The sequence below is a fragment of the Mytilus californianus genome, unplaced genomic scaffold (genome assembly GCF_021869535.1).
Source record: "Mytilus californianus isolate M0D057914Y unplaced genomic scaffold, xbMytCali1.0.p SCAF_12, whole genome shotgun sequence".
Lineage (NCBI taxonomy): Eukaryota > Metazoa > Mollusca > Bivalvia > Mytilida > Mytilidae > Mytilus > Mytilus californianus.
In genome coordinates, this window is record NW_026262604.1 from 24,585,238 (window position 1) to 24,610,425 (window position 25,188).

A 25,188-nucleotide genomic window follows, 5' to 3' on the forward strand; every position below is an offset into this window, starting at 1 on the left:
TTGAATAAAATAAGAAAAGCTTCGTGCTATTTCAAATGTTTAAACTGGAAGTGTATTTCTTAGTTGTATTTTGTTTTACTTTCATTCACTCATTTTTTAGTGAAAAATTTAGGCATATTAATTATTTTATTTATGAAATGTATAAAAAAAAAGTGTGACAAATGTTGTTCACAAACTCCTCCTTGGATTTATACAAAAAGTCCATGACTTTATAAGTGGATCTTAAAAATGCATAACTGAAAAAAAAAACAATCTAGGTTAATTATTCTTCAACCTCTGCAAATGTTTAGTCTGCCCTTCCACGTAATACTTAAATAGAATTTTTTTAATGTTTTTATTAACTTTCAAATTTTCCCCCCACAACCAACCAGACAATAGTTTTTAGTTGACAAAAGTCCTAAAAGTACATGAGATGCTTTATAGCTAGTAGTAGATACATTTATTTTTTAAAACACAACTGTCATGTAAGGATCGTAATTATGCCAAGTGGTTAACTTTATCGGTTTTCAAGAGCTAAGTTGACAGCGCGGGTCATCCCTACAATGGCTTCCATTTTCACGATTGAAAAAATTAATCGGCGTTATTGAGAGATGATTTTGACGAAGTAGAATCCTGACTTTCTGTGGAAAGTTCTACTAATTTACACAAAGCCAAGCCCCCTTTTTTATAAATTATATGAAGATCGGTCAATTCTCAGCTTCTAAGCAGAGCCAATAAATCAACAAATCATTGAAAATATTTTTTTATACAGTATTTAAAGTGTAAATTATATATATATTTTTTTATAAATGCCTGTGCTCATTGTACACCTTGAGATGTCCCACATAAAAAAGTTACCTGTCGTCCTAGGCATAGGTGTAAGCGTCAGTGTCGATAAGTTTTCGAAAATGTCTATTATGAGAAATTGCACAACTTTGTCTGGTATATGGGATCCTTGGAAGGCCTACATGTCAATCAGACCAGTTTCACTTGACTTCAACCTCATTTCATGGATCAGTGATCAAAGTAAGTTTTTGTGGTGAAGTCCAAATCTCGGATACTATCAGCAATATGTCAACTATATTTGGTGTATGGAATTATTGTACATGTCAAACTGGCAGGTTTCATCTGACCTTGACCACATTTTCATGGTTTATTGGTCAATGTTAAGTTTTTGTTATTTGGTTTGTTTCTCGGATACTATAAGCAATAGATCAGCTGTATTATGTTAAGTTTATGTGATATTTGTAGTAAAACCTTCATATTTACTTTCAATCATAAGAAAAGCAGGCGAGACATTTCAGTGTGTGCACACTTGTCAATTAGCATCTCCTCCACTTGAAACCAATTGACCAAACTTCTATTTCAAAGTTATACATGTATACCCACTCACAAAATAGGTGATATGTTGCAACTGTACTTCCCCAAATTATTCATAAGTGTCCAATTTATACACCCACTCGAGGACCTTGTCCATATACCCACAACTTTTGTTACATATTGAGCAGCTTCTGTATTGATTACTTGAGAATTTGTTTTTCATGTAGTCTGAAATTTGATGTTGACGGTCACTAACTTCATTTCCTATTTGATAACACTTTGAATAAAATGTAATACCCACTGAGATGGAATCATTTGTCAACGTCTAATTACCTATTCCGTGATCTCTTATCCTCCAGTCCAGAAGGTTGTGTTTCAATTCTCTGTCAGGTCAATCGAGACTTGAATTTAGTATCTGCTGCTTCTCCCCCATTCAAGCAGTATTAAGGAGTAGGATTAGCACAGATACTGAATACTGTAAATTCAGAAATTATTGCATGCATTTATTATTGCGATTTTGTCATTTTAGACTAAAATGCGATTTTAATTTTTGCGATATTGAGAAAAATCCTGTTTAATTTATATATAAAATTTCAAAATGCGAGTTTAAATTATTGCGATTATAACCATGTCGCATTTTTTGCAATAATAAAAACATCGCAATAATTTCTGAATTTACAGTAATAATTTGTCCGAGAAGTATGACATGTCTACTTGCAGAATGTTGTCAAAAATACTTAAGCAGTAGGTCAAATATATTTGGTGTCTGGAATGATGGTAAAGTGTACAAGTCTGTCTTACAGAGTACATCTGACCTTGACCTCATTTTTATGGTTCATTGGTGAGTGATGTGTTTTCCTGGTTGTAATTTCTCAGATACAATAAGAAATAGATTTGCTATATTTGATGAATGGAATAACTGCAAGGTGCACATATTAGTAATAGTCTTACCTTGACCTCATTTTTTTGGTTAAAAAGTCAGCATTATGTTTTCATGGTTATGTCCGTTTCTCGTATACTCGAAGCAATAGGTTAACTCAATTTGGTGTATGGAATGATTGTAAGGCATAAATGTTCATCAGACTTGTAAGTCATTTTACATGGATCATTGATAATTTAAATTTTATGCAATAGACTTAGAATTAGTCCTCTTCACTTCTTGTGGAACATAGAGATGCCAAAGTCAATTTTAGGCTATTCTTTTTGCTTCACTCCAGGTATATCCAATCTCCTTCAGTTCCGTCAGCCTTGATCTCCAGCTGTGAAATGGTCTCCAATGTCCTTGAGGGTTCCATTCTAAAGCCTGTCTAGTGATAGTATCAACAAGTTACCTCAAGGTGCGGCTAATCCATTGCCATGTTCCATTTAGCTGATTAATTGCAGGTTCTGGGTAGGCACGTTCCCATAAGCTTTCAATACTAATTGTTTTGGGCCACCAAAATTTATAAATTTGTGGCAGGCATTTGTTGATGAAAACCTGGATTTTCTGTTGTACTCAAGCTGTAAGTTTCCAGGTTTCAGCTCCATAAAACGACTGATTTTACATTGGTGTTGAGGATTAAGTAAAAACACATCCGGGTAACAAACTAAAACCAAGGGAAACACATCAACATAAGAGGAAAACACATCAACTATAAGAGGAAAACAACGGAACAACAGAAACACTGAACTACAACAAAATCAAATGCCAACATACTGCCATATTCCTGACTTGGAACAGGACATTTTAAGAAAAAATGGTCCGTTGTACCTGGTTTTATGGCTAGCCAAACCTCAACAAAAATGGCAATGTTAAAAATACCGCTAAAATGACAACACTAAGTGACAGGAATACAGTACAAAGGCCATCTTCGCTAGCCAAGGGTTACGATCCACTTCCCTCCACTCCCCCCTTGGCAGATTAAGCCAACATTTGTGATAACAATGTTGTGCCATCTATCGGTAGATTAAAGTCACGCCTATTCCAATTCATTATTCTAGACCAATGGTAGCACTTCAACTCTTCAATTTAGAGGTAAAAACACGGTAGCGTCTAGATTCTACACACTTGGTAAAGCAGGAAACGAAAATATATGTGACATTCATGCATTTGTGCAAGAAACATACACAGGAACTTCTATTAGTTGATTAAAAACATAAATTGTCACTAAATATAGTCATATGTTTAGGGATGTAAAGACTTGTTGCAAAATAAGCACGTGTCAATTGTTTACATACACTTTCTACATTTACACGTGATCATGTTATAGGCACTTTTTGATTGGATGCAGCGAGTTTCGACTGCAACCAATGAAAATCATTACCTTGTGTCTCCGAATTTCTATCTCAATCCGCCAAGGGTGGAGAGGAGGGAAGTGGATCGTAACCCTTGGCTAGCGAAGATGTACAAAGGCAAGAACACTCAGCAAAGAGTATAAGTGTGAAGTAAGTTCCAAATCACTTGGTCTTTGTAGTTTCAGATAACATTTATGAAAATTGCCCTAACAGTACCAAAGATTGCCTCTTGTGGCAATGTTTTAGTCACATCACACAAAATGAGGATTGTTAAAGAGAACCATACATGCCAAGTTTGGTTAAAATTGGTTGATGTAGTTTTACAAAAGAGGAAAATTTACAAAAGGTCAGGTTAAACAATGATGGACGCCAAGTAATGGCAATAAGTCATAATTCAGGCCAGTTGTGCTACAAATACAAAACGAAGTGGATAAAATAGTTTATTGTAAATATTGAGATATAACAGTATATAGATATAACAGTATCATGGTGTTAACAAGTAACAGGTAGTATAAAAATACCGTTGAAATTTCATTATCAGTCTTAACAATTTTATTCAAAGTCCTCTTTCTCATTTGTTAGATTTAAGGTGGTACATAACACTACAGGGAGATAACTCTGTAAAAATCAGCTGAACGTTTTAATCATGTTCTATTCTTAAAGAAATATTAATCTTCTCAATGATCAAAATTATTGCTTGTCAAACTGCTATATACCCAATGAAATTTTTCGGATAAAGTGTGAAATTTATATATTTTTGTCAAAGGGTCAAAGTAAATATTTTGTCAAAATTTTATGAAAATTAAACGAGTCAGATTAATTTTAGTCGAGGTGTTTGGTACCACCTCAACATGTTTATTTAGTAGGTATTTTAACAGGAGTTCTACATGTAGTTCATAGAACCTGTGACCACAGACTACAGACACTCATTCAATCTCGTGTGTAGAACACCTGCAGAACTTGTTCCTCCCATACTTTTATCTTAATCCACCTATGAAAACTGGTCATCATGTTATGTTTGGGGCACTGATAGTTGTTTTAAACACAAACAAACAATACGTTATTAAATAGTAAATCTTCAATGGTATTTTTAAACACAGTGTAAGCTATTTTAAATTAAATAGAACAAGTGTAAAGTATCTATTCTGTAAATTATCTCCCTTTTAATATTTCATGTATCACAGAAAAGTTAACTGAAAAAATTGTCTTCAGAACACTGCTAAATTGATTGTAACACTATAACCAAATTCCATACAAAAGAGGTAAATTTTAAAAAGAAATTGAAGAGAAATAAATAATTTTTCCAAAAATTGTATTTTGGTGGGTACTTTAATTTGTGGTTTGGGCAAATTCTGCATATAAATGGCCTATTGGTAATTAGTCTTGTCCTGGCGCAATACCCTACAGGGTAGCTGTCATTAATCCAAATTAGCATAGCATAGTCTTGTTTAATACTAAAAATGTATGGTTGACCTTTACCCCTATTTCCACACAAACTAGTATCCCATGAGTAATAATAAATACATAGTACTTGCTTCACAAAATAACTAGAGGTTCCCAACAGTATGATTACAAAATAGTAACACAAAAATAGGTTTCTTGTTTACAATAAACATTTATAAAAGTTAACAAAAGTGAAAAAAGGTTTATTTTTCAGTGTGAACAATTTAATATCTTTAAATTTAAAAAATAACAATAATTATTTATAACAATAACCAACATTTTATACTTAGTCTAAATTTACCATAAAAATCAAGTTTGTTTGTAAATTTCAAAATAAATAAATATTCATAAATAAATAATAATCTGCTAATGCGATTTCTTATGACAACCAATTATGCTGACTAATAAGCATTCAGCGTTTTCTTGTATGAGTACTTGACTTACAGTTTTTAATTATAAGGTATACTTGACTTACAATTCTTAATTATAAGGTATACTTGACTTACAATTCTTAATTATAAGGTATACTTGACTTACAATTCTTAATCATAATGTGTACTTGCCTGCTTGACTTACAATTTTTAATTTTTATGGTAAATTCCAACAAAAGCATATAACAACAAAGTTGGAATGTATTACAATTTCTCTTCATGCAAGACAGATAAATACTACACAAGACATTAACGACACATGAATATTTTACTTTTAACCTCCATTATACGAAAAGTCACAATTAATATTAAAACATGCAAAAATTCATATTGTTAAAAAAAATTGAAAAAATTAACTTGAAAATATTCAATCTGAAAATATCTAATATATGGATTTAAATATTGACATGATTTATTGCACTATAAGATTGCAAAATTAACGTAATTACCCATAATTCAACAGACATTTTCATGTTAGTTAGTTGTAGTCCTACTTTTCCTTAGTTTATATAAATGAGGGTTGTTTTTTCTCTGATATAAACAACCAATTAGACTGAACAAAGTGCTTCCATCAAAAACCAGGAAAAAAATTCCACATGATTTTTTTTTTTCCAATTTGATGAAGTAAAACAAAAACACTAATTTATTATATTTACTTATATTGATCTCATAATCATATAAAATCTATCTAAAAGACTTTTGACAATTAACAGGGAATTACTCTAAAAAGCATCCTATTGTAAAGAAAGATAACTCCTTTTAATAATTACTATTAGGGATCAGTTACATTTGAGGAAAGACATATGATCCTGTAAAAATATCTTCATTTTTCATGGCATTAAGGATTTATGTACATGTACGGTGACCTATAGTTGTTAATTTCTGTGTCATTTGGTCTCTTGTGGAGAGTTGTCTCATTGGCATTCATACCACATCTTCTTATTTTTATATATGAGGATTTTCTCTTATTTATTACTTCAAATTCACTTAAGTTAATTCCCTTTTTCTTATCTGTCTTTTTTTTTGGTGAGAAATTTTGAAGTATGATAATTTGCTTGAAAATCTCTAGTTACTTAAAATTTCTCAGGTATTAATTTTCTCAAATAAATCCATATTTTTTATGAAAAGCAAATATTAGTTATAAAGTAATGGGAGACAACTTATGGAATTAAAAAAAAATAGGAGTTCTATGAGTATTGAGTAGGACCACATCTACAATGGCATGGTTTATATTGACACGATAAAATTTTAACCTGTTAGCAAAGCATTGATTATTTGAATATAGTTAATAAAATATATTTTGTGTTATCATACGATATTAATTGATAATTTGGAATAACTACTGTGTATTGATGATCATCATTCTGTCTAGATCTGTGGTACTACCATTTATTCTGAATCAAAGACTATTTAATTTCATTAATACGTTAGCATTGTGACCAAAGACTATACTAAACAAATATTTAGTTTCTCAAAAAAATGATAAAAAAAAAGGGAAACTCTTGAAAATTTTGATAGTAAACAGAATACATCATGAGCAAGTGCAACAACCAAATTAGTGATTTTTTTTCCTGTATTAAAAAAGGCTGTAAGCCAACCCCTTTTTTCATGGTAATATGACCCATCTTAATTCAGAATATATATATTACTATGTTTTACTATGTTGATATAACTAAATTAAACCTACTAATTACATAATTTTGTAACCATCACCTTTTAATATATATATTTATTTATTTAGTATACATGTTTATTTGTGGCAACTTCATTAAATATATTAAATATACTATTAGATTTTTATAAAATCAGCGGAACAAAATAACAAAGATATTAAATAAAATGCTCTCATTAATTTTCACAGACATTTAAGAAAGTTGGGGACTAGATATTTTCAGCTATCACAAAGATCAAGTCTAATAATAATCAGAATTCATATTCTGTTCAGCATTGAGCTTAGAAAATAGTTATATTATGGACTATGTTGGCATTGCCAAAACAGCAAGCTCAGTGTTTGTTAGCATTACCAAAGCAATCTTCATCATTCAATCAGATGATGCAGTGAGGGTGTAGATCAAGAACCAACAATAACAGTGCTATGGGAATGTTACTTTGTCATCACCATCACTCACTGAATTCAATACAAATTAACAAAATTATTTACACAACAATTTTTCAATCTTTCTGGGCCACCACAATTATTGTACTGCAGTTTTACTGATAAACAATTCTTTGAACGTAAATACAAGGATCTAAACACTCTGATGATGAAGTGGAGGTGTATGTAGATGGAGAAACAAAAATCGTAGTACTCATAAAAAAATGTTACTTCATCTAAGTCATCAGGCATTTAAAATTTTTATCCATACTATTTCTTCACAATTATATCAATGTATGAACTCAGTTCAAGATGGTACAAATGTATCACCATCACTTACTCAGTTCAATTTAAATTGACAAAAATTTTTACACAACAATATTTCCGTCTTTCTGGACCACATACAACTAAACCTTTATAGTGCAGTTTTATTGATAGAAAAAAAATCTTTGATCTATACATTTTCTAATAAAAAAATTCTTTATAAAAATAAAGAGATATGGTATGATTGCCAATGAGACAACTATCCACCAGAGTTATGTTCAGCAGTTTTATTGATAAAAAAATATTTGTCCTCCACTTTTTCTTTATACAAAAAGGGGGATAACAGACAAAATTTTGCAGAAAATTAACAAATAAAGAGACAATTTTTTTCTGCTCTTTACTCTTCAATAATCTAAAAAAATAACTCTGTACTTTTGGTGCAAAGCAACTGTTTAAAGCTACTGTGAATTATGCTATTATACAAGCATAGCATGTTCTACATTTAATATTTTTTATATCATTAAATTCTGTTTCAATATACCATTTCAAAATATCCATTAAAAAAATATAACAAATTTATGAACCAAATGCACTCATGTGTGGTTTTATTTGTGGACACTTGTCTGGTTTGCACCCAGAAAACAAGGAAATTTAACATCTTCACAAATATTGCTGTAAAAATATAAAATTACAAAAAAGCAAGAAAAAAATCTCTTCACAACCAAACATCTGATCCAACAAATATTATGTTTTCATTTTATAATTAACAATATGGGCTATTCCATTTTAAAGAATGTGGTAGGGTAGGAAGGTTAGTATTACTTTTAGTCACAGTTTGTTGGTCATTCACGGTTGTAAACTAGTTGCAATGTGCAAAATTATTCAAAGAATGTATGTTGGTCATCCGGGGAATTATAAAAATCCATCCCCAAAATCCATTTTAATGGAATAGTCCAACCCTAACTGGACAGACCTCCAATAATAATTATTGGTAGTCTTAAACACAACCATAACATGTGTATTTGTTTGTTTTCAGAAAGAAATAAAGGTAACACAAGGTATAATTCATCAATGCATGGGACAGCAATTCTAATTTTTCAGTAATCAAATGCATTGTATTTATAGTGAATTTTATTTACATATATATATATATTACCCAGTATTCTAAAATCTATATGCCTAAATCAATTCACTTTTTCAAATCTAATGTATTGAATGGTAACATTTTTGTTTAAATCACAGTATTTCATTGCAACCAATGTAATTAACACTTTTTAATAAAAATCAAGCTCAATATATACAGGCATAATGAAAATAAAATCTGTACAACCATTGCCTTAGAAATCATTTAATGACAGACATAGGTACCGTATGCCCAGACCTCTGAGTTTCAGAAATAAACATTGTGGATAAGTTTCATAACATTTGATTGAGGCAAACTAAAGTTAGAAAATGGAAACCAATTTTGGGACGTACAGACGGACAAGTGTAAAACTTAATGCCCAGTTGCCTAGTGGCGGAGGCATAAAAAGACTATTAGACAGAGTGAATTAGGTGTTATGTATTGATTAAGAAATAAAAATTGCTATATAGATTTAGTATTTTGCAAATAATTGTGCAATCATTGTGAAATGTCATATAAATAGGTGTTGAGATTATGAATTAAATGTATATATCTTCTAGAATCCTAATCAAAAACTATAATCTAGCTGAGCAAAAGCTCATCCATGCATAATGCATAACATACAAATACATAAATATAAACTTAAACAACAAAATATTATGTAAAATGTAATTCTTCAGATCAACAAAAAAGAAATGGAAGGATTGAATCTCTACCTTAGACAAATTCTATGAATCTTTACCTTAAACAACTTCTATGAATCTCTACCTTAAACAACTTCTATGAATCTTTACCTTAAACAACTTCTATAAATCTCTACCTTAAACAACTTCTATGAATCTCTACCTTAAACAACTTCTATGAATCTCTACCTTAAACAACTTCTATGAATCTCTACCTTAAACAACTTCTATGAATCTCTACCTTAAACAACTTCTATTTCAATGACAACAAGAAATTAAAAAAATTTAAGATAGCATTATGTAAAAAAGATTCTCAAATTTTCTGTGGATCCTTTGTAAAAGATTTCTCTTGCAATGTCTATGAAAAGAAAAGGTACAGATCTATAAATAGAATAACAGCACCAAACTTCAATAAAGAACAACTTCTGTTTATAGGGTTACCAGAAACTGATAAACCTTTCCTGTCAAATGTCAGTTTGTACTTCATATTAAGATTCATAGATCCTGACAAAAAACTCCCAGGAATTTGTCCAAAAAAATGCCACAAATACAAATTTACTATAATGGATTTGCTGGTTTTATGAACGAGACGATGCAATGCAAAAACTAAACATTAAACTTGTATATAACATGAAATAGTTATAGAAAACAAATAACAAAAGTAAAAGCAATAAATCAATGGATTTCTGACTTGAAATTATATCAACCATCAGGTCTTTATAAATATTAGGAACGGTTTTTATTAATAAGAAATAAGCAAAAAACTAAAAAAAAAAATCAAAATGGCAAAAACTTTCATTATTATGAATGACATTATCATACTGTAAATTCAGAAACTATTGTGAGGTTTTTATTAATGGGAATAATACATTTGGGTGAGTATCGCAATAATAAGAACTAGCACTCTGATATTCGATACATGTAAGATGTATGCAGTTTTTCCTGAAATCACAATAATAAATCTCGGATTTATGTCATTTATTAAAAATTAGCAATAATAAATGCAGGCAATAGCTTCTGAATTTACAGAATTTCAAATACTTGACAGTAACTGGCATGGTATCAAGTGACTCTAAAAAATAGAATTGTTTTACTCACAACGATACACAATACAAAAAATAATAAGAAATATTCTAGGCTACATCCTTCCTCAAAATATCTTAAAACAAAACAGCTTATACAACCAAATAATTTCAATTTGAACAAAGTGCCATGCCTAGTGAAGCATGATACAGCACCTAATTGACGGGGATTTCTAACAAATTCATTTATCTATAAATAAGTTATGCCGTCATATTTCTGAAAACTCGTGCAATTACAAAATGAACATAAAAAATGTTATTACATGATTAAAGATCAGAATTTTTCTTTCAATACAATATATTAGTTCATTACGAATCATTATTATGCTTATTGCCTTTTAGAATTGATGGCATTCTGAGAATTATTATCAAAAATGTAAACAAAAAATTTTGATTGGCTATCAATGTCCTAAACAATGAAAATTCAACCAATGACATGACTTCATTTTCATTTGGGAGTAAAAAAAGGGAAATCACCAGTAGCCCATCAAATTATAAAACGGCTAATAACTTAACCTACAAAGAGTTGAATTTATAAAAATTTGACAAAAAAAAATTCAATTGTGGTCTAAACAATGTCTCTAAATCAATTAAAATGGTACTCAAAGATATTTAAATAAATTCAATCACACCAATCTATTGATTATAATATTCAGCCCCTATCCAAGTTATACCAATCATTTGTAAAGTAAACTATTTTATTGTAGTTAACCAGGTAAAGTGGTTGAATCTGTTTCTCTCAGTGATTAAATGGAAAAGTTGAGTACATTGTTTGGAATGGAATGTATTTGACAGGAAATTATAGGAAACACATTTTAATATGAAAATGTAAATTTGAACAAAGGGATGTGGCCAATATCTATTGAGGGGGGACCTTTTTCTGGACGTCATGTTTGGGTCTTTATTTTTACAGAATTCAGGATTTACACTGATCAGGACTCAGTAATTAATAATTAAGTTGTTTGGGATAAATTGGGGAAAGAATGCTTTATTTTTTCAAGAATTCTGGATTCATCATCTATTTTTCTGAGATTGGGGATGACATCCTATCCAGTATTATGCCACTGCTCTCCTACCGTCCCTCCTTCCAGAATGACAATTATTTCAAAATAGGTCAGAATTTACAGAAACACTGTGTTTCATCACAAAAAAGAAGACCTGTGCTATCATGACTATACCCCATCCAAAATAAAACTAATCCTATCATGCTTAAGATGAAGTGAACATAATATCAATATATAGTTGTGGTTGGTTCAACAATTCATGCTTCTTGAAAAAAAAATCCATTCAGGAGGCAGATTTTTAACAGAAGTGAAAGGCACCTGAGAAGGTAGGCATTAATTTTTTTTAGCCTTATCTTAAATGACTTTTTTTTCAGCATTTTGTGGTTTTTTTTTACAAGTCCTAATTTTCTAACATTAGAAAATTTATTTCATTTTCTAACTTCACTTTTGGGATCACAATAGATAACAAGTAGTTTAAGTAACATTGTGTCACATCATGACAAACACCACAGCGGCCATTTTTCTAACATCCACATCCACCTTCACCTGCTTCGTCCATATGGTAACCATTCATCTGAGCTTTACTTCTGATCCCTGGCAGTTGAGATTTGTCCACACAACTCTCCATCCTTAGCATCACCATGTCTAGCAAACATTCTATAGACTTAGCAACATTCTGACCATTTGCAGCACTTGTCTCAAAATATGGAAGACTGAAAGAATCAAAACATTATATACAAAAATGGAATTTGCCATTTCAGAACCTGAAGTATTCTAAAAAATATATTCTTATGCATATACTGTTGATTAATTCATTTTTGTGGATACTTATTTCTTGTATTAAAATATAAACAATACATGTAGTAGAATATTTTCAAATGGCCAATGAAATTTATAAGAAAGTCCAAATTAAAAACTTGTCGATTTCGTGGTTAAAGGTGAACCACAAATTTCTACAGGCTTCTATGCAGACTTTGGCAAAACCATGAAATCAGTATCCACGAAAATAAATAAAATGAATCTACAGTCTATGTATACGATGAACTGAAGTACTAACAGTTCATATGCCCGACTGACCCTCATATTTTCAGATTTACAACAAGAAACATAACATATTTTTTTCTAGGCCTTACTAAACATTTTTGCTAGATTCTTACTCAAACTATTAAGTTGGATGAATTAGTGTTTTAAAATGTCCAGTGGCAAATAGTACATGCATATCAGGACAAGAACATGTTGATGTGACTTGAATATTAATATGAACCCTGTGAAGAAAATTTGAATTATCTAGACCGACACTCTCAACAGGTTTTATAAAATGCTACATCCTAAGGTAGCAGTTGGCAAGAAGACATCCTCTCTACATAAGTGTGTTTTGAGTCTGTGTAACAATTCTTTCGAAATTATTCAATTTTATCATATTTTCATGATTTTAGTCAAAAATCGGCATTTTTGGCTGTATATTTATCTAAATTAAAAAAATGTCATCAGTGATCAGTTTCTAAAAAAAATGCATCTTTTCTCGATATGTCACAGTTTGACGACGTGAAAAATAATATTTTACGTTAGTGACGTCATTACCTCCCCTGTAACTGTATCGTATGCCCTTAATTTGAATGTGTAAATCTTGAAATGACTCAAGTACAAATACAATATTTAACCCAAATGTCAATAACCAGTCAATAAAAAAAAAAAAAAAAACAAAATCTGAATCTTTCATTCTCTTACCCAAATTTTTCTGCAGTTTCTCTCGCTCTCTCATCAGAAATACATCTATGATCTTCAAGATCCGACTTATTACCACAAAGTACAATATCAGGGTTTTCACAATAGGCATGTGTCTGTAATTGACTGAGCCAGTTCTGTATATTTAAAAATGATTGCTCATTGGTTAAGTCAAATAATAGAAGGAAGCCCATTGCATCTCGGAAAAATGCTGTTGTTAAACTCCGAAATCTGAAATCACAAAGAAAAGAAGAATAATGAAGCATGATATTAAATTTCAGAGAGCTCTGATAAGTACTTCCTGGGAAAAATGTAATTAAAATTAAAAACCAAGGCAATTATGATTTGATTTTGATTTTTGGTGTTTTAACGCCACTTTTAAGCACCGCTTTTGAGCTATTTCGTGGCGGCCAGTTTTTATTTGTTGAGGAAGCCGGAGTGCCCGGAGAAAACCACCAACCTTCGGTAGGAAAACTGACAATCCTAGTCAATTAAGATTGGAGTCGAGTGCACCTGCACGAGCGGGGTTCGAACTCACAACCTCAGTGTTGACTGGCTAGTGATTACAGTAGTAACTACTTAGACCACTCGGCCACCCAGGCCCCTCAAGGCAATTATGTGTAGCATACATAAATTATATTTATTATAAATTAGGTTGTTAGTTTTCTCTTTTCAAGTCGGAGCCTTTTATACCTGACTGTACGGTATGGGTTTTGCTTGTTGACATTGTTGTAGGCTGTAAGAAGACCTATAATTGCTTATATCCAAGTTATGTGAAATCTGGTGGATAGTTGTCTCATTGGCAATCATACAACATCTCCTTATTCTTATATAAGTACATGTATTGGTACATGAAGTTGATAAGCAATCAATTTGAAACACAGAATAGCATGCTCAGAAGAAGCTTGAAGCCAAATTTCAGGATACTTTGGTTTGCAGTTCCTGAGAAAAAGTACAATGAAAATTTCATGGAGTGGACAGATTGGTGCACACGAATAGACAGAGATGAACCGGCCCCTTTGAGCAAAGATATAATAAATGAAAAATAAGAGAAAAAAGCATGCATGATTTTTATACATTATAATTTTTTACATTATAAAGACTTCTGAGCAAAAACCAGCTCATATTTTCAACATGTGCTTATCCTTTTGTAATTCTCAAGACTTTTTCCTTGAAAAAGATATTAAACCTACTACACCTGGTAACACTAAACATTTAGGCACATCATATTCCAAAGTATGTGCAAATAAATGGGGAATGTGTCCATGGGACACAGATGATGCCCCCGCTTGCATATCACATAAAGTTATAAAGGGACATAACTGAAGAACGGTAAAAGTGATGCTACTCAAATTTATACTTAATCTGAGTTTTGTGGTAATAAGTATTGTGTTTTTAGTTTCATAACATTTGGTTGAGGCAAACTTAAGTTAGAGAACAGAAACGAAAAGTTAGCAATTTTTTCATTTGTAAAGGGGCATAAGTCTGAAAAGGTTAACGTGACATCACCAAAATTCAAACTTGATCTGTATTTTGTGGTGTTAAGCATTGTGTATAAGTTTCATAACATTTGGTTGAGGCAAACTAAAATTAAAATTAGGAAACGAAAATTTCAGCAATTTTTCCTTTTGTAAAGGGGCATAACTCTAGAACAGTTAATGTGACGCCACCAAAATTCAAACTTGATCTGTATTTTGTGGTGATAAGCATTGTGTATAAGTTTCATAACATTTGGTTGAGGATAACTAAAGTTAGAGAACGAAAACGAAAATTCAACAATTTTTCCATTTTTAAAGGGGCATAACTCTAGAACGGTTTAAGTGACGCCACCAAAATTCAAATTTGATCTGTGTTTTGATGTAATAAGCATTGTGTATAAGTTTCATAACATTTTGTTGAGGCAAACTTAAGTTAGAGAACGGAACCCAACATTGGGACGTATGTACGGACAGACATACGGACGTACAGACGGACAAGGGTAAAACTTAACACCCCCTCCACAATGGCGGGGGCTTAAAAATAGAACAGACCTAAATGATATTCAGGAATCTGTGACACTTAAGCTTTTCCCCAGAATTAAGACACTTATACTTTTGATATCACAATACAATTACTTTCTTTTGTACCTCAACATTTTACAGAGGAGTTGTAATGTTCAGTAATGATGAATAATATAACAACAAGTAATGATAAGGTCTATTGGGGGCCTGTTCATATAAACATCTTCTGGGTGAAACTTTGCAACAACCTTCACAGTGAAATAACACAGAAAAAAGTAATTTTTACCTAATCCATCAGGGATAGAATTTTTTTTTTAAAAGTGGGCAAACACTTTTCAAATTTCACTTGCCCTTCCAGACTTTTACAAGTCCTTCAAAATTGAGAAGAAATTACCTTCTAGATCTGTAGTTACCATATCAAAATGTTTTTGTGATAATGAAAATTAATGACACATTTTATTAGGTTTTGACATGAAAATTTGTGGACTTAAATATCTTTGGAGTTTCTGTATAAAATATTTCCTGTGTATTTTTCATTTTCATACATGTCATATATCTGTATATCCTTTGGTTCAATTCTAGAGTTTATATTTAATAGCTGTATTTTAGCCTTAGGCTGAGGCCAAAAAAATATATATGTGTTCACTATCACGCGGTGAAAAAAAGGGTTTGTCAGTGGGTCACTAATTAATTTTTTAACAATTCATTTGTATTTGATCGGAAAATCATGAATTAGCCTGCTCACCTTCCAGAATCAGGCCCAGTATTGCATTTACCTTTCTTTCTGGTTTATAGCGGCCATTTGTCTCAATTTTTTTTGTCGGTCAGATATGTGTTTACTCTGATTTACATATTTTCGACATTAAACTAGCAGTTCAACAAGCAGAACGTCGCTGTCGAGAACAATAAAGACAAAAATATAATTTGCCCAATTTTCAATATAACTACTTCCAGAAGCAAAGTAGCCGGCAGGCAGATGTCCCTAAGAATCTACAAGCCCATCATGAAACTTAGAGACCACAGGCCAGCTGGAAACCGCTTATTTAGAATCATGATTCATCTTTGTACAGTTCTCTGAGTTTAAATACAGTAAATTGAGTAAAAGGGAGCTATTATAGCAAAATGTGTGTAAATTTTGTACAGTAAATTGAGTTAAAGGGAGTTCCTATGGGAAAATGTGTGAAAAGAATGGCAATGAAAAATGATTATAAATCTAGGAATTATTCCATTCAAAAAAAATGTTATCATGGTCATTATCATCATGGTTTTTCTTTACCTATATAATAAGGAGCTGTAGTATGTCTACAAATGAGTCAACTATCCAACAAAGTCCAAATAAAGCGGATTTAAGGAACAATAGGTCACTTTAGGTCATGACCTTCAGAGGTCATGAAATTTGTTTGTATTATGTCACCTTACTTCTGATCTTTTAGACACTTCAATTTTTTGTACCTTTTTGTTTGTTTTAAAAGGGTTTTTCTGTTCAATATCTTGTAACTGTTTATTTATAAGTATCTTTGCTTTAGTTCGAAAATATATACAACTAATTCAAATTAAAAGTCCTGTTAATTAATTATGCTTTTTACCTTTCCTGACCAGCAGTATCCCATAACTGTAAATGTATTCTGTTACTCTTCCCTACAGCACCATCAATACCTGGAACTCTATGTACCTAGAAAAGGGGAGATGAATCCATAAAATAACATGCAAGGTAATATAATTACCCTATATCATTTTTTGGTTGTTTTTTTTTTTTTCGCTTTGTTTGTGGCAGCTGAACATGCTAAAGAAACACAAAATTTGACCCATCATAAATTTCCTTGCATATTCTAAGATTTATCGCTGTTTCATACATTATGCTGTTAATTATTAAGTATACACAAATATGATTTGTAAACTCTTTTCACCCTAAAGTTGAAATAACATTATATATAAAATCAGTCTTTTGTGTATGTGTATTTTAGTTTTTAGGGTCCTATTAATACGTAATCGATAACCTGTTTGTCAATCAAATTTATGTTGTTTACATCTTTAACAAGATGATACATTTATTTTTTCCAGCACATTTTTCATTTAGCAAAAAATCATACACAGTGAAAATTCAACCTGCCCTTTTGTTATCAAATCGCGTAAACAGACCCAATATACTGTATGCTAATCAGGAAATTTATGTTTAAGTTGAATATTATTGTTTTGGTCTTTATCACAAATTGTTGCGACCAAATACAAGCCTATAGGGAATTTCATCTATTCCCACGAGTTCCACGAAAAATTGGTACTCTATGAATAATGATGAATCCACAGTAATCATAATATTTTTGTCTCTTTTCTATTGAGATATGATACGAAAATATTCTCAAAAGCAAATTTAACTGCCCCAAAACGTTTTTCTTTTGTTTCTTAAGGTGTTACATATCTCTGTAAAAATCAGCTGAACGTTTTAATCACATTCTATTGTTAAGGAAATATAAAGCTTCTCAATGATCTAAACTAGTGTTTGTCAAACTGCTATACGTGTATATCCAATGAAATTTTTCTGATAAAGTGTGTGGTTCAAGTTTTTTGAAATTTTAGTATTTTTGTCAAAGGGTCAAAGTAAATATTTTGTCAAAATTTTATGAAAATTACACAAGCCAAATTAATTTTAGTCAAGGTGTTTGGTACCACCTTAAATTATGTTAAATATATCATTTGTATATGAAGATCTTCTTTAAGATATATACTAGAAGTCTTTACTTAAGAATCTGATTATTGATTGCCGATTGTCTTTTAGTAACATGAATTGAGCAAATTTCAATAGTTTATAACTGGTAAGAATGCTCAGGTTACATGTAATTATGTCTGTGTATAAATTAGAGATTTTATAAAAAGGTACAAAACTCTGCATTTTTCCTGTCAGAGTAGATTGATTTATTGATTGAGCGGGGTTTAACGCCACTTTCAACACTATTGTGCTATTTCGTGGTGGTCAGTTTTTATTGATGGAAGAAGCTGGAGTGCCCGCAGAGAATCACTGACCTTCAGTAGGAAAACTCACAATCCTAGTCAATTAAGATTGGAGTCGAGTGCACAAGCCCTGTGCAGGATTCGAACTCACAACCTCAGTGTTGACTGGCTAGTGATTCAGTAGTTGGACTACTTAGACCACTCGGCAACCAAGGCCCCCTGTCAGAGTAGATAGCTGGGCTCTTGGTTGGACATATCATCAATTGATTAATTTTTACTTCACCCTGCTTTTCCCTCAGTAAATGGCATGAGGATAATCATAGCTGGTCAAGAGAAGCTGTGAATTGAAGCAATACTTAATATCGACAGCAAATTCCTTAACTCCATTTTGTTTGTAAAATTTTGGCTAGAAAAACCAAAATTGTGAACTTTAAGTGAAATAATTTTAATGAGTTGGAAACCTTTCTACTTACCACCCTCTTCTCTTTAAAATCAATGCCGACTGTTGAGATGAACTTTGAACTAAATGTGTTGTCAACATACTGATGTAAAAAACTAGTTTTACCAACGCCAGAATCACCTACAGTGAAAATTTGTCTATTATAAAAATTATTACCTTACATGAGAAATGTCCAAACAAGTTCATTACCTCACATGAGAAATGTCCAAGCAAGTTCATTACCTTACATGAATAATGTTTGAATCACATAGTTTTTACCAGTTGTAATGGAAAGGTTAGTTGGTCATTACTTTTGATATCATCTAATGATCATGTTTCTGATTAAGATCTAACATTTGTCTAATGACTATTCGAAATTTAAGGTTTTGGTGGCAAGTAGATTTAGGGGGGCGGCCCAGGGAGCTTGGGCCCCCTTATGGTTAATCCAGACATTTTACCAATATTTCCCCAAATTTTGTCTAGTTTTGGGGTCTGCAGGCCCCCTTTTTCAGAATCCTTGATCCGCATCTTGTGACAAATACATTTCCCATAACCTTTTAGATCATCAACTTAAATAAAGAAAATCACACTTTTGCCAAGGATATCAACATTTTTTTAAGAGTTAAAACGCAGACCCATAGTAAAACTATTGTGAAATCTCATAGTATAGGGGTCTGGGTAGAAGTTCTGAAATGTCAGAATCTCCACCCATGACCATGTAACAAATGTATGTTCATTTTATACTCCCACAGAAAAAGTTAGTGGTGTCAGGATTGTTCACTAAAAATATACACGGGACCCAAGGAAGGCACTTCAAAATATCAACTATGGATGGGTGTTTTTGTACAGTAAAAGTCTTAAGAGAAATTCTAAAATTGCCTCTAACATGTCTAAAAGATGATGATTAACCCATTTTCCAATTATCTTCCTTGGGTACCATGGATGTTATAATGAAACATTCCTCACCTGATTGGCCAGGTTATTGAAATTTATGATGTCAAGAAACTTGAGTGCTTGTGAGCACTGAAAGAGTAAAGCATGTTTTCAATGTGCATTGTGAACATAAAATTGAACATTGCATTGAATTGTGAATTGAGTTATTTCCCTTTGTCCATAAAAAATATCAATTCATTTACAATAAGGATCTGAATGGGGTTTACAAAATAGAGAATAATAGACTAATACTACGTATACAGATTGATTGATTAATGGTTGTTTAATGCCACTAAAATACTACAGAACAATGGGCGAAAATAAAGTAATAGGGAATAATGGGGTGTTAAAATATAAACTCATAAAGAATAGAGAATGATAGGCAAAATATAACGAACTGAGAAAAATGGATTAAAAAATTAACAATTACAGAATTGACAGACACCCATCAAGACCCTCATGTCTAACATTGCACTTCCTGCAACTTGTGTGTTTCTAATCTTCTAAAATAAAAAAGTTTCCTCGAAAAGTATGGTAACACACATTTTTTGGTGGGGTTCGTGTTGCTTTAGTCTTTAGTTTTCTATGTTGTTTCATCTGTACTATTATTTGTCTGTTTGTCTTTTTATTTTTGGTCATGGCGTTGTCAGTTTGGTTTAGATCTATGAGTTTGACTGTCCCTCTGGTATCTTTCGTCCCTCTTTTACTTTGTATATTGAAAGTCTGAACATATATATCAATTGATTGCATGATATGGCAATGAACAGCAGCATTCTTACTCCTATATAAGGTCTGATGGGTACAGTTTTAAGATGAAGGACACATTAAGGTGTTTTTTTGGTTGAAAAAGGACAACTTGCCCATGTTTACACAAAAAATTGAAATATTGAATAAATCAATGTAGTTTTGGGTTGTAAAAACTTTTTTAGTATGTAGCTGAAATATTTTATTTTTGCTTTGAAAAATAGAAAGGCAGAGATGTGTGTACTTACCAACCATAGCTAGAGAAAATGTTGAACTTTAATCTTGCTAATTAACCAGGAACAGGAGCAGAACTTTGAAAAGGGAAGGGAAGGGGAATCACAGATTTTACAAAAAAATTGGCTGATTTTATGCTTAACATAAAAAACCCTATTAAAATTGAGAAACAAAAGATTTTTTTTGGGCCGATCAAAGATGGGATATCCACCCTCTACGCCCCCTGCTTACAAGACAGTGTCAGTAGGTGTATACTTTATACAATCTGTCAGCAGGTGTATACTTTATACAATCTGTCAGTAGGTGTATACTTTATACAATCTGTCAGTAGGTGTATACTTTATACAATCTGTCAGTAGGTGTATACTTTATACAATCTGTCAGTAGGTGTATACTTTATACAATCTCAGCAGGTGTATACTTTATACAATCTGTCAGTAGGTGTATACTTTATACAATCTGTCAGAAGGTGTATACTTTATACAATCTGTCAGTAGGTGTATACTTTATACAATCTGTCAGTAGGTGTATACTTTATACAATCTGTCAGTAGGTGTATACTTTATACAATCTTTTTCTTCTAACTACAATACTTATGGTACTCAGGCAAGTGGTCCACATCTTGTGGCCTTTTTGGCATGTTTTGACTTTTTGGTGTCGATGAATGGGTTGACAGCTGCCATATTTTTTTTTTCATGATTAAAAAAAAATCTGACGAATTTGGTGTTCAACATGCAAAATGGACTTGTGTTATAAATCTATCATACTATGGCAATACAATTTAACAACTAATCATTACCTAATGTAAGAAACTTGATGAGATAATCATAGTCAGTGGTGCCATGTGTTGGGGTGGTATCACCCATTTCTAGCTCTGAAAAAAAAACATGTATTTCATTATTCAGTATAGATCCATACAGAGATCATCCCTGCCTAGCTTCTCAACCAGCATTGCTCAGAACCTCCACAAGTTTTGTCTCTTTTCTATTAAAATTAGTTTTAAGAATTATTTTTAATTCAAAGTATTTTATTGTTCAAGTACCAAAAATACATTTAAACAAAGGGATGAATTGGACAAAAGGCAAATCCTTTCCCACATGTTCCATGTAAGATAGAATGAATAACTTATTATATATATATTTATTTATATAATACACCATTTTCTACCATTGTTTGTCTACATTAGGAAATGTCTGTACCAAGTTAGGAAAATGACAGTTGTTTTCCATTCGTTGATGTGTTTGAGCTTTTGATTTTGCCATTTGATGAAGGACTTTCTGTTTTGAATTTTCCTTGGAGTTCGGTATTTTTGTTATTTTACTTTTTCTGATAATTCATAGATCATTCATTATTGCAGCAAGTCAGGGGAGACAACCTCCCTCCCCCTTCTTGAAGAATTAATAAATCCTGAATATTACAGACTGACAGGCATGTATCATTCATCTTTAGTAGAAGAATGATTCTTTCTCTGGATAAAAACAAAGTTTCGGAATATTTTTTTCAAAACAGACAGAAACAAAAGAAAATTTTTTGAAACTCACAATGTTTTTCTCTAATTTTCAATGGAAACAGACTATTTTTTCACTTCCTTTCTGAAACATATATATACATGTATATATATTGGGGTTTTTTAAACTTAGAATCAAACATTTTGTTTTAACTCATACTCAACCACAAAAGATAAATGGTTAGTATTATTCACATTGTTTATAATGGTAAACTCAGCTACATACATTTGTATATACATGTCAGCTTAACATACATTCTGAAGATATCCAGAGTTACTCAATGCATGGTATTAAATATAACAATAGGTCTTCAGGGTCCAAATATTAGCAGAATTCCCAATGAAAAAATTGCTTAATTTTTCCAATTTCAGTCTCAGAATTCCAAAAGTCAATGAAAGTTGTGTGACGAAATTGTAATTTCACATGCACATTAGATGACAACTCTTTCAAATCATTTTCTAGTCATTCAACCACTCTGCATGTGTGGTTCTTTGGTTGCCATGGTAACAGGATAACAAACCACTTATATCTGGTACACATTTTCAGTGTTTTCCATAAGAACCGGCTGCTGGCCAAATTGTCCGTTTCAAACAGTTTTTTGGCCGGTTCAATCGTCATCAGTAAAAAAAAATATGGGTGCATATTTTACTTATTGGATTAATTTGAACCTCACAATTATTATCATTGTTCTTGGTTTATATTTACATTTGAGACTTCCGGTTAGTATTGCTGTCGGAACACTTGGCCATTATCCATTGAACGAGATTTCTAAAGAAAAACTCGAGAGATATCGAGTATATATACAAAGCCGTGCCATGTGATGAATGATGAAACTTTCAATTACAGATTTTTTCCCCACTAAGCGACACAAAGGTGTGCATTTTTCCAATAATATATTGATAACGTTTGCATGCATGACATGAGTTTGATTGTTTTTCAATTTGTTCTGTTGTGTTTAGTTTAATTCGCGAATGAATCAATGGCATGATAATTGATTTGCATTACGGTTCGAATTGACCCACCAAGGCCTGAAAACTTCAAACGAATGCGGAAAATTTCCTACGATGAAGGAATATTTACAAATATTTTTTTGAAAAAAATACTGCTAATAATATGTCCATTTGACAAGCATGAAATCTTGTCTTAGAATTCACCAGATGCCACAATTTTGAGTCTAGATGGCCACAGACCACAATTAAACTCCTCTAATAGTTCTTCATAACGTTTTGTCTCAAGAAAAAAAATCCACCTAGTCTTTTTGTCAAATCTTTTGTGTGTGTATTGTAGAGTAAAATATATCCAACATTCAGAAAGATTGCACTCCAGCATCTTACAAATTTAGCCAATAGACATCCATACCCCTATGGACGAGTCAAGAGATGTTCCAAAAACTGTAAATATTACAAAGTTGTTTTTTTACTCACAATCATGTATTGAATATTTTACAAAGAAGAAAAAGATTGTTCTGCTTTGGTAAAACATGTAAAAACTTCTTTTAAGGCATGAACAACATAGCACTACAGCTCGGGTGGATTTTGCTTTGTCCACTGGTCCACCATGGGAGTGGGCACCGGTTGGGCAAAATTTGTACCTTGTCCACTCTGCCCACCTGTCATGCCTGTAGGAGTGGGCATTCAATTTCTTTTGTTTCATCTAAAGACTTGCAAGTACAATCACTTGAAAAAAGCAGATAAGCATTTGTAATCAATATTTTTACAAAAAAGAGATTATAGCTAGAGTGGGCACGAGTGGACTGCCCACGGTGGGCCGGTGGAAAAAGTAAAATCCACACGGGCTGTTGTGTACATGTACCTTTTTGCACCTGCCCTAATCACTCTTTCCATATCAAAATCAGTTAAAATACAACATCCAATCATTTATTTTAACTCTCTTCTTTCATTTCCACCCCATAAAAACTAAGAAATGAATGAGAAAGGGAAAGAAATAAATTAAAGAAAAAAAATACACTTTAATTAAAGGGAAAGACAACGAAAAGCGGGGTCATTAATTGTGGTCTCGAGCCAGATTTCAAAAAAAAGTTTTGGGAGGTAAACCCCCCCCCCCCCTGAATTTTCTGTGACCGCCTATATAATCATTTTGGCCTCTTAGGCCCAAATGAATGGAAAATGTCCTTTCTTATTTATGTCTGGAATCAGATGGAACCTGTTCAGAACACGCCAACTGAGCGAACCCCTAGTACTTGTCAGGAACAGACAAACCAAAGAAATGTCTGCAAATTCATTACCAAATGAGGTCTCCAAATTACCACTCCAGTCTGGGTACCATAGATGTGTATGGGAGACCTTTCTATAAACCGAGTCAGGATAAAACACTGGACTTTCAGAAGTAAAGCCATCGGTCTTAACCATTAGGCCACGAAACCACAACTATAACACATAGACTTACATGATGAAAGAAATAACTGGCCAGCATCGTACATGTCGTACCTGTAAGGCGTCCCAGAATAAAAAATAAAATAGCTTTCAAGACGTCATAATTATTTGGACTAGGGTGTGACATATTAAAAACATTTTAAAGTTAAAACAATCAATCTTAAGAAGTAAAGCTGTAGTTAAATGCATATCGATAACCTATACACTAAAATATTAACCTGGAACAGACAGTTTGCAGGATGAATACTGTATAAATATGTCATTAAACTTGCCAGCAAAACTTTACCAATATTTATACTGTTAGAGTTACTTCCCTTGTCACAATCGGTGAAAAGGAAAATATTTCCGGTTTTACAGAACGACAATCTGTTCCGACAATAAAATGCACGAAGGATTTGTATAGTATAGTGTCTTACTATACGAATCCTTGTTATAACTATTTAAAATTTATAGTCTTTTCACTAGCAGGGAATTTTAAATAATTGAAGGAGTCATTAATTCCAGCGACACAACCGGTGAAGTACTAAGGGAGCTACCATTTGATTTTTATGGGGGGGCTAGGATGAAA

The 25,188-nt window shown here is 32.0% G+C and overlaps 1 protein-coding gene across 7 annotated transcripts; it reads right to left on the reverse strand.

Moving 5' to 3' along the window:
• Window positions 1-3,999: 3,999 nt before the first annotated feature.
• Window positions 4,000-24,925, reverse strand: LOC127721588 (ras-related protein Rab-27A-like). 7 transcript variants are annotated; one of them, XR_007991325.1, is made up of 7 exons: window positions 24,839-24,925; window positions 21,519-21,593; window positions 18,843-18,949; window positions 17,010-17,095; window positions 13,427-13,654; window positions 9,802-12,411; window positions 4,000-9,723 (listed from the first exon to the last, which is right to left on the reverse strand). XR_007991325.1 is itself a non-coding variant. In XM_052228362.1 (6 exons), the coding sequence occupies exons 2-6, from the start codon at window positions 21,583-21,585 to the stop codon at window positions 12,222-12,224; spliced, it is 678 nt and encodes a 225-aa protein (XP_052084322.1). In that variant the 5' UTR covers window positions 21,586-21,593; window positions 24,839-24,925; the 3' UTR covers window positions 4,000-12,221. The 7 variants fall into 7 exon arrangements, 1 of the variants encoding a protein (XP_052084322.1); XR_007991323.1 differs by having other exon boundaries at window positions 4,000-9,749; XR_007991324.1 differs by having other exon boundaries at window positions 4,000-9,671; window positions 9,776-12,411.
• Window positions 24,926-25,188: the final 263 nt, after the last annotated feature.

Coding starts and splice junctions, on each gene's coding strand:
- LOC127721588 (XM_052228362.1), bottom strand. CDS start 21,585: ATGGGTGATACCACCCCAACACATGGCACCACTGACTATGATTATCTC. Junction 18,950..21,518: donor CATCAAGTTTCTTACATTAG/GTAATGATTAGT, acceptor TTTTCACTGTAG/GTGATTCTGGCGTTGGTAAA. Junction 13,655..17,009: donor GATACTGCTGGTCAGGAAAG/GTAAAAAGCATA, acceptor TTGTGATTTCAG/ATTTCGGAGTTTAACAACAG.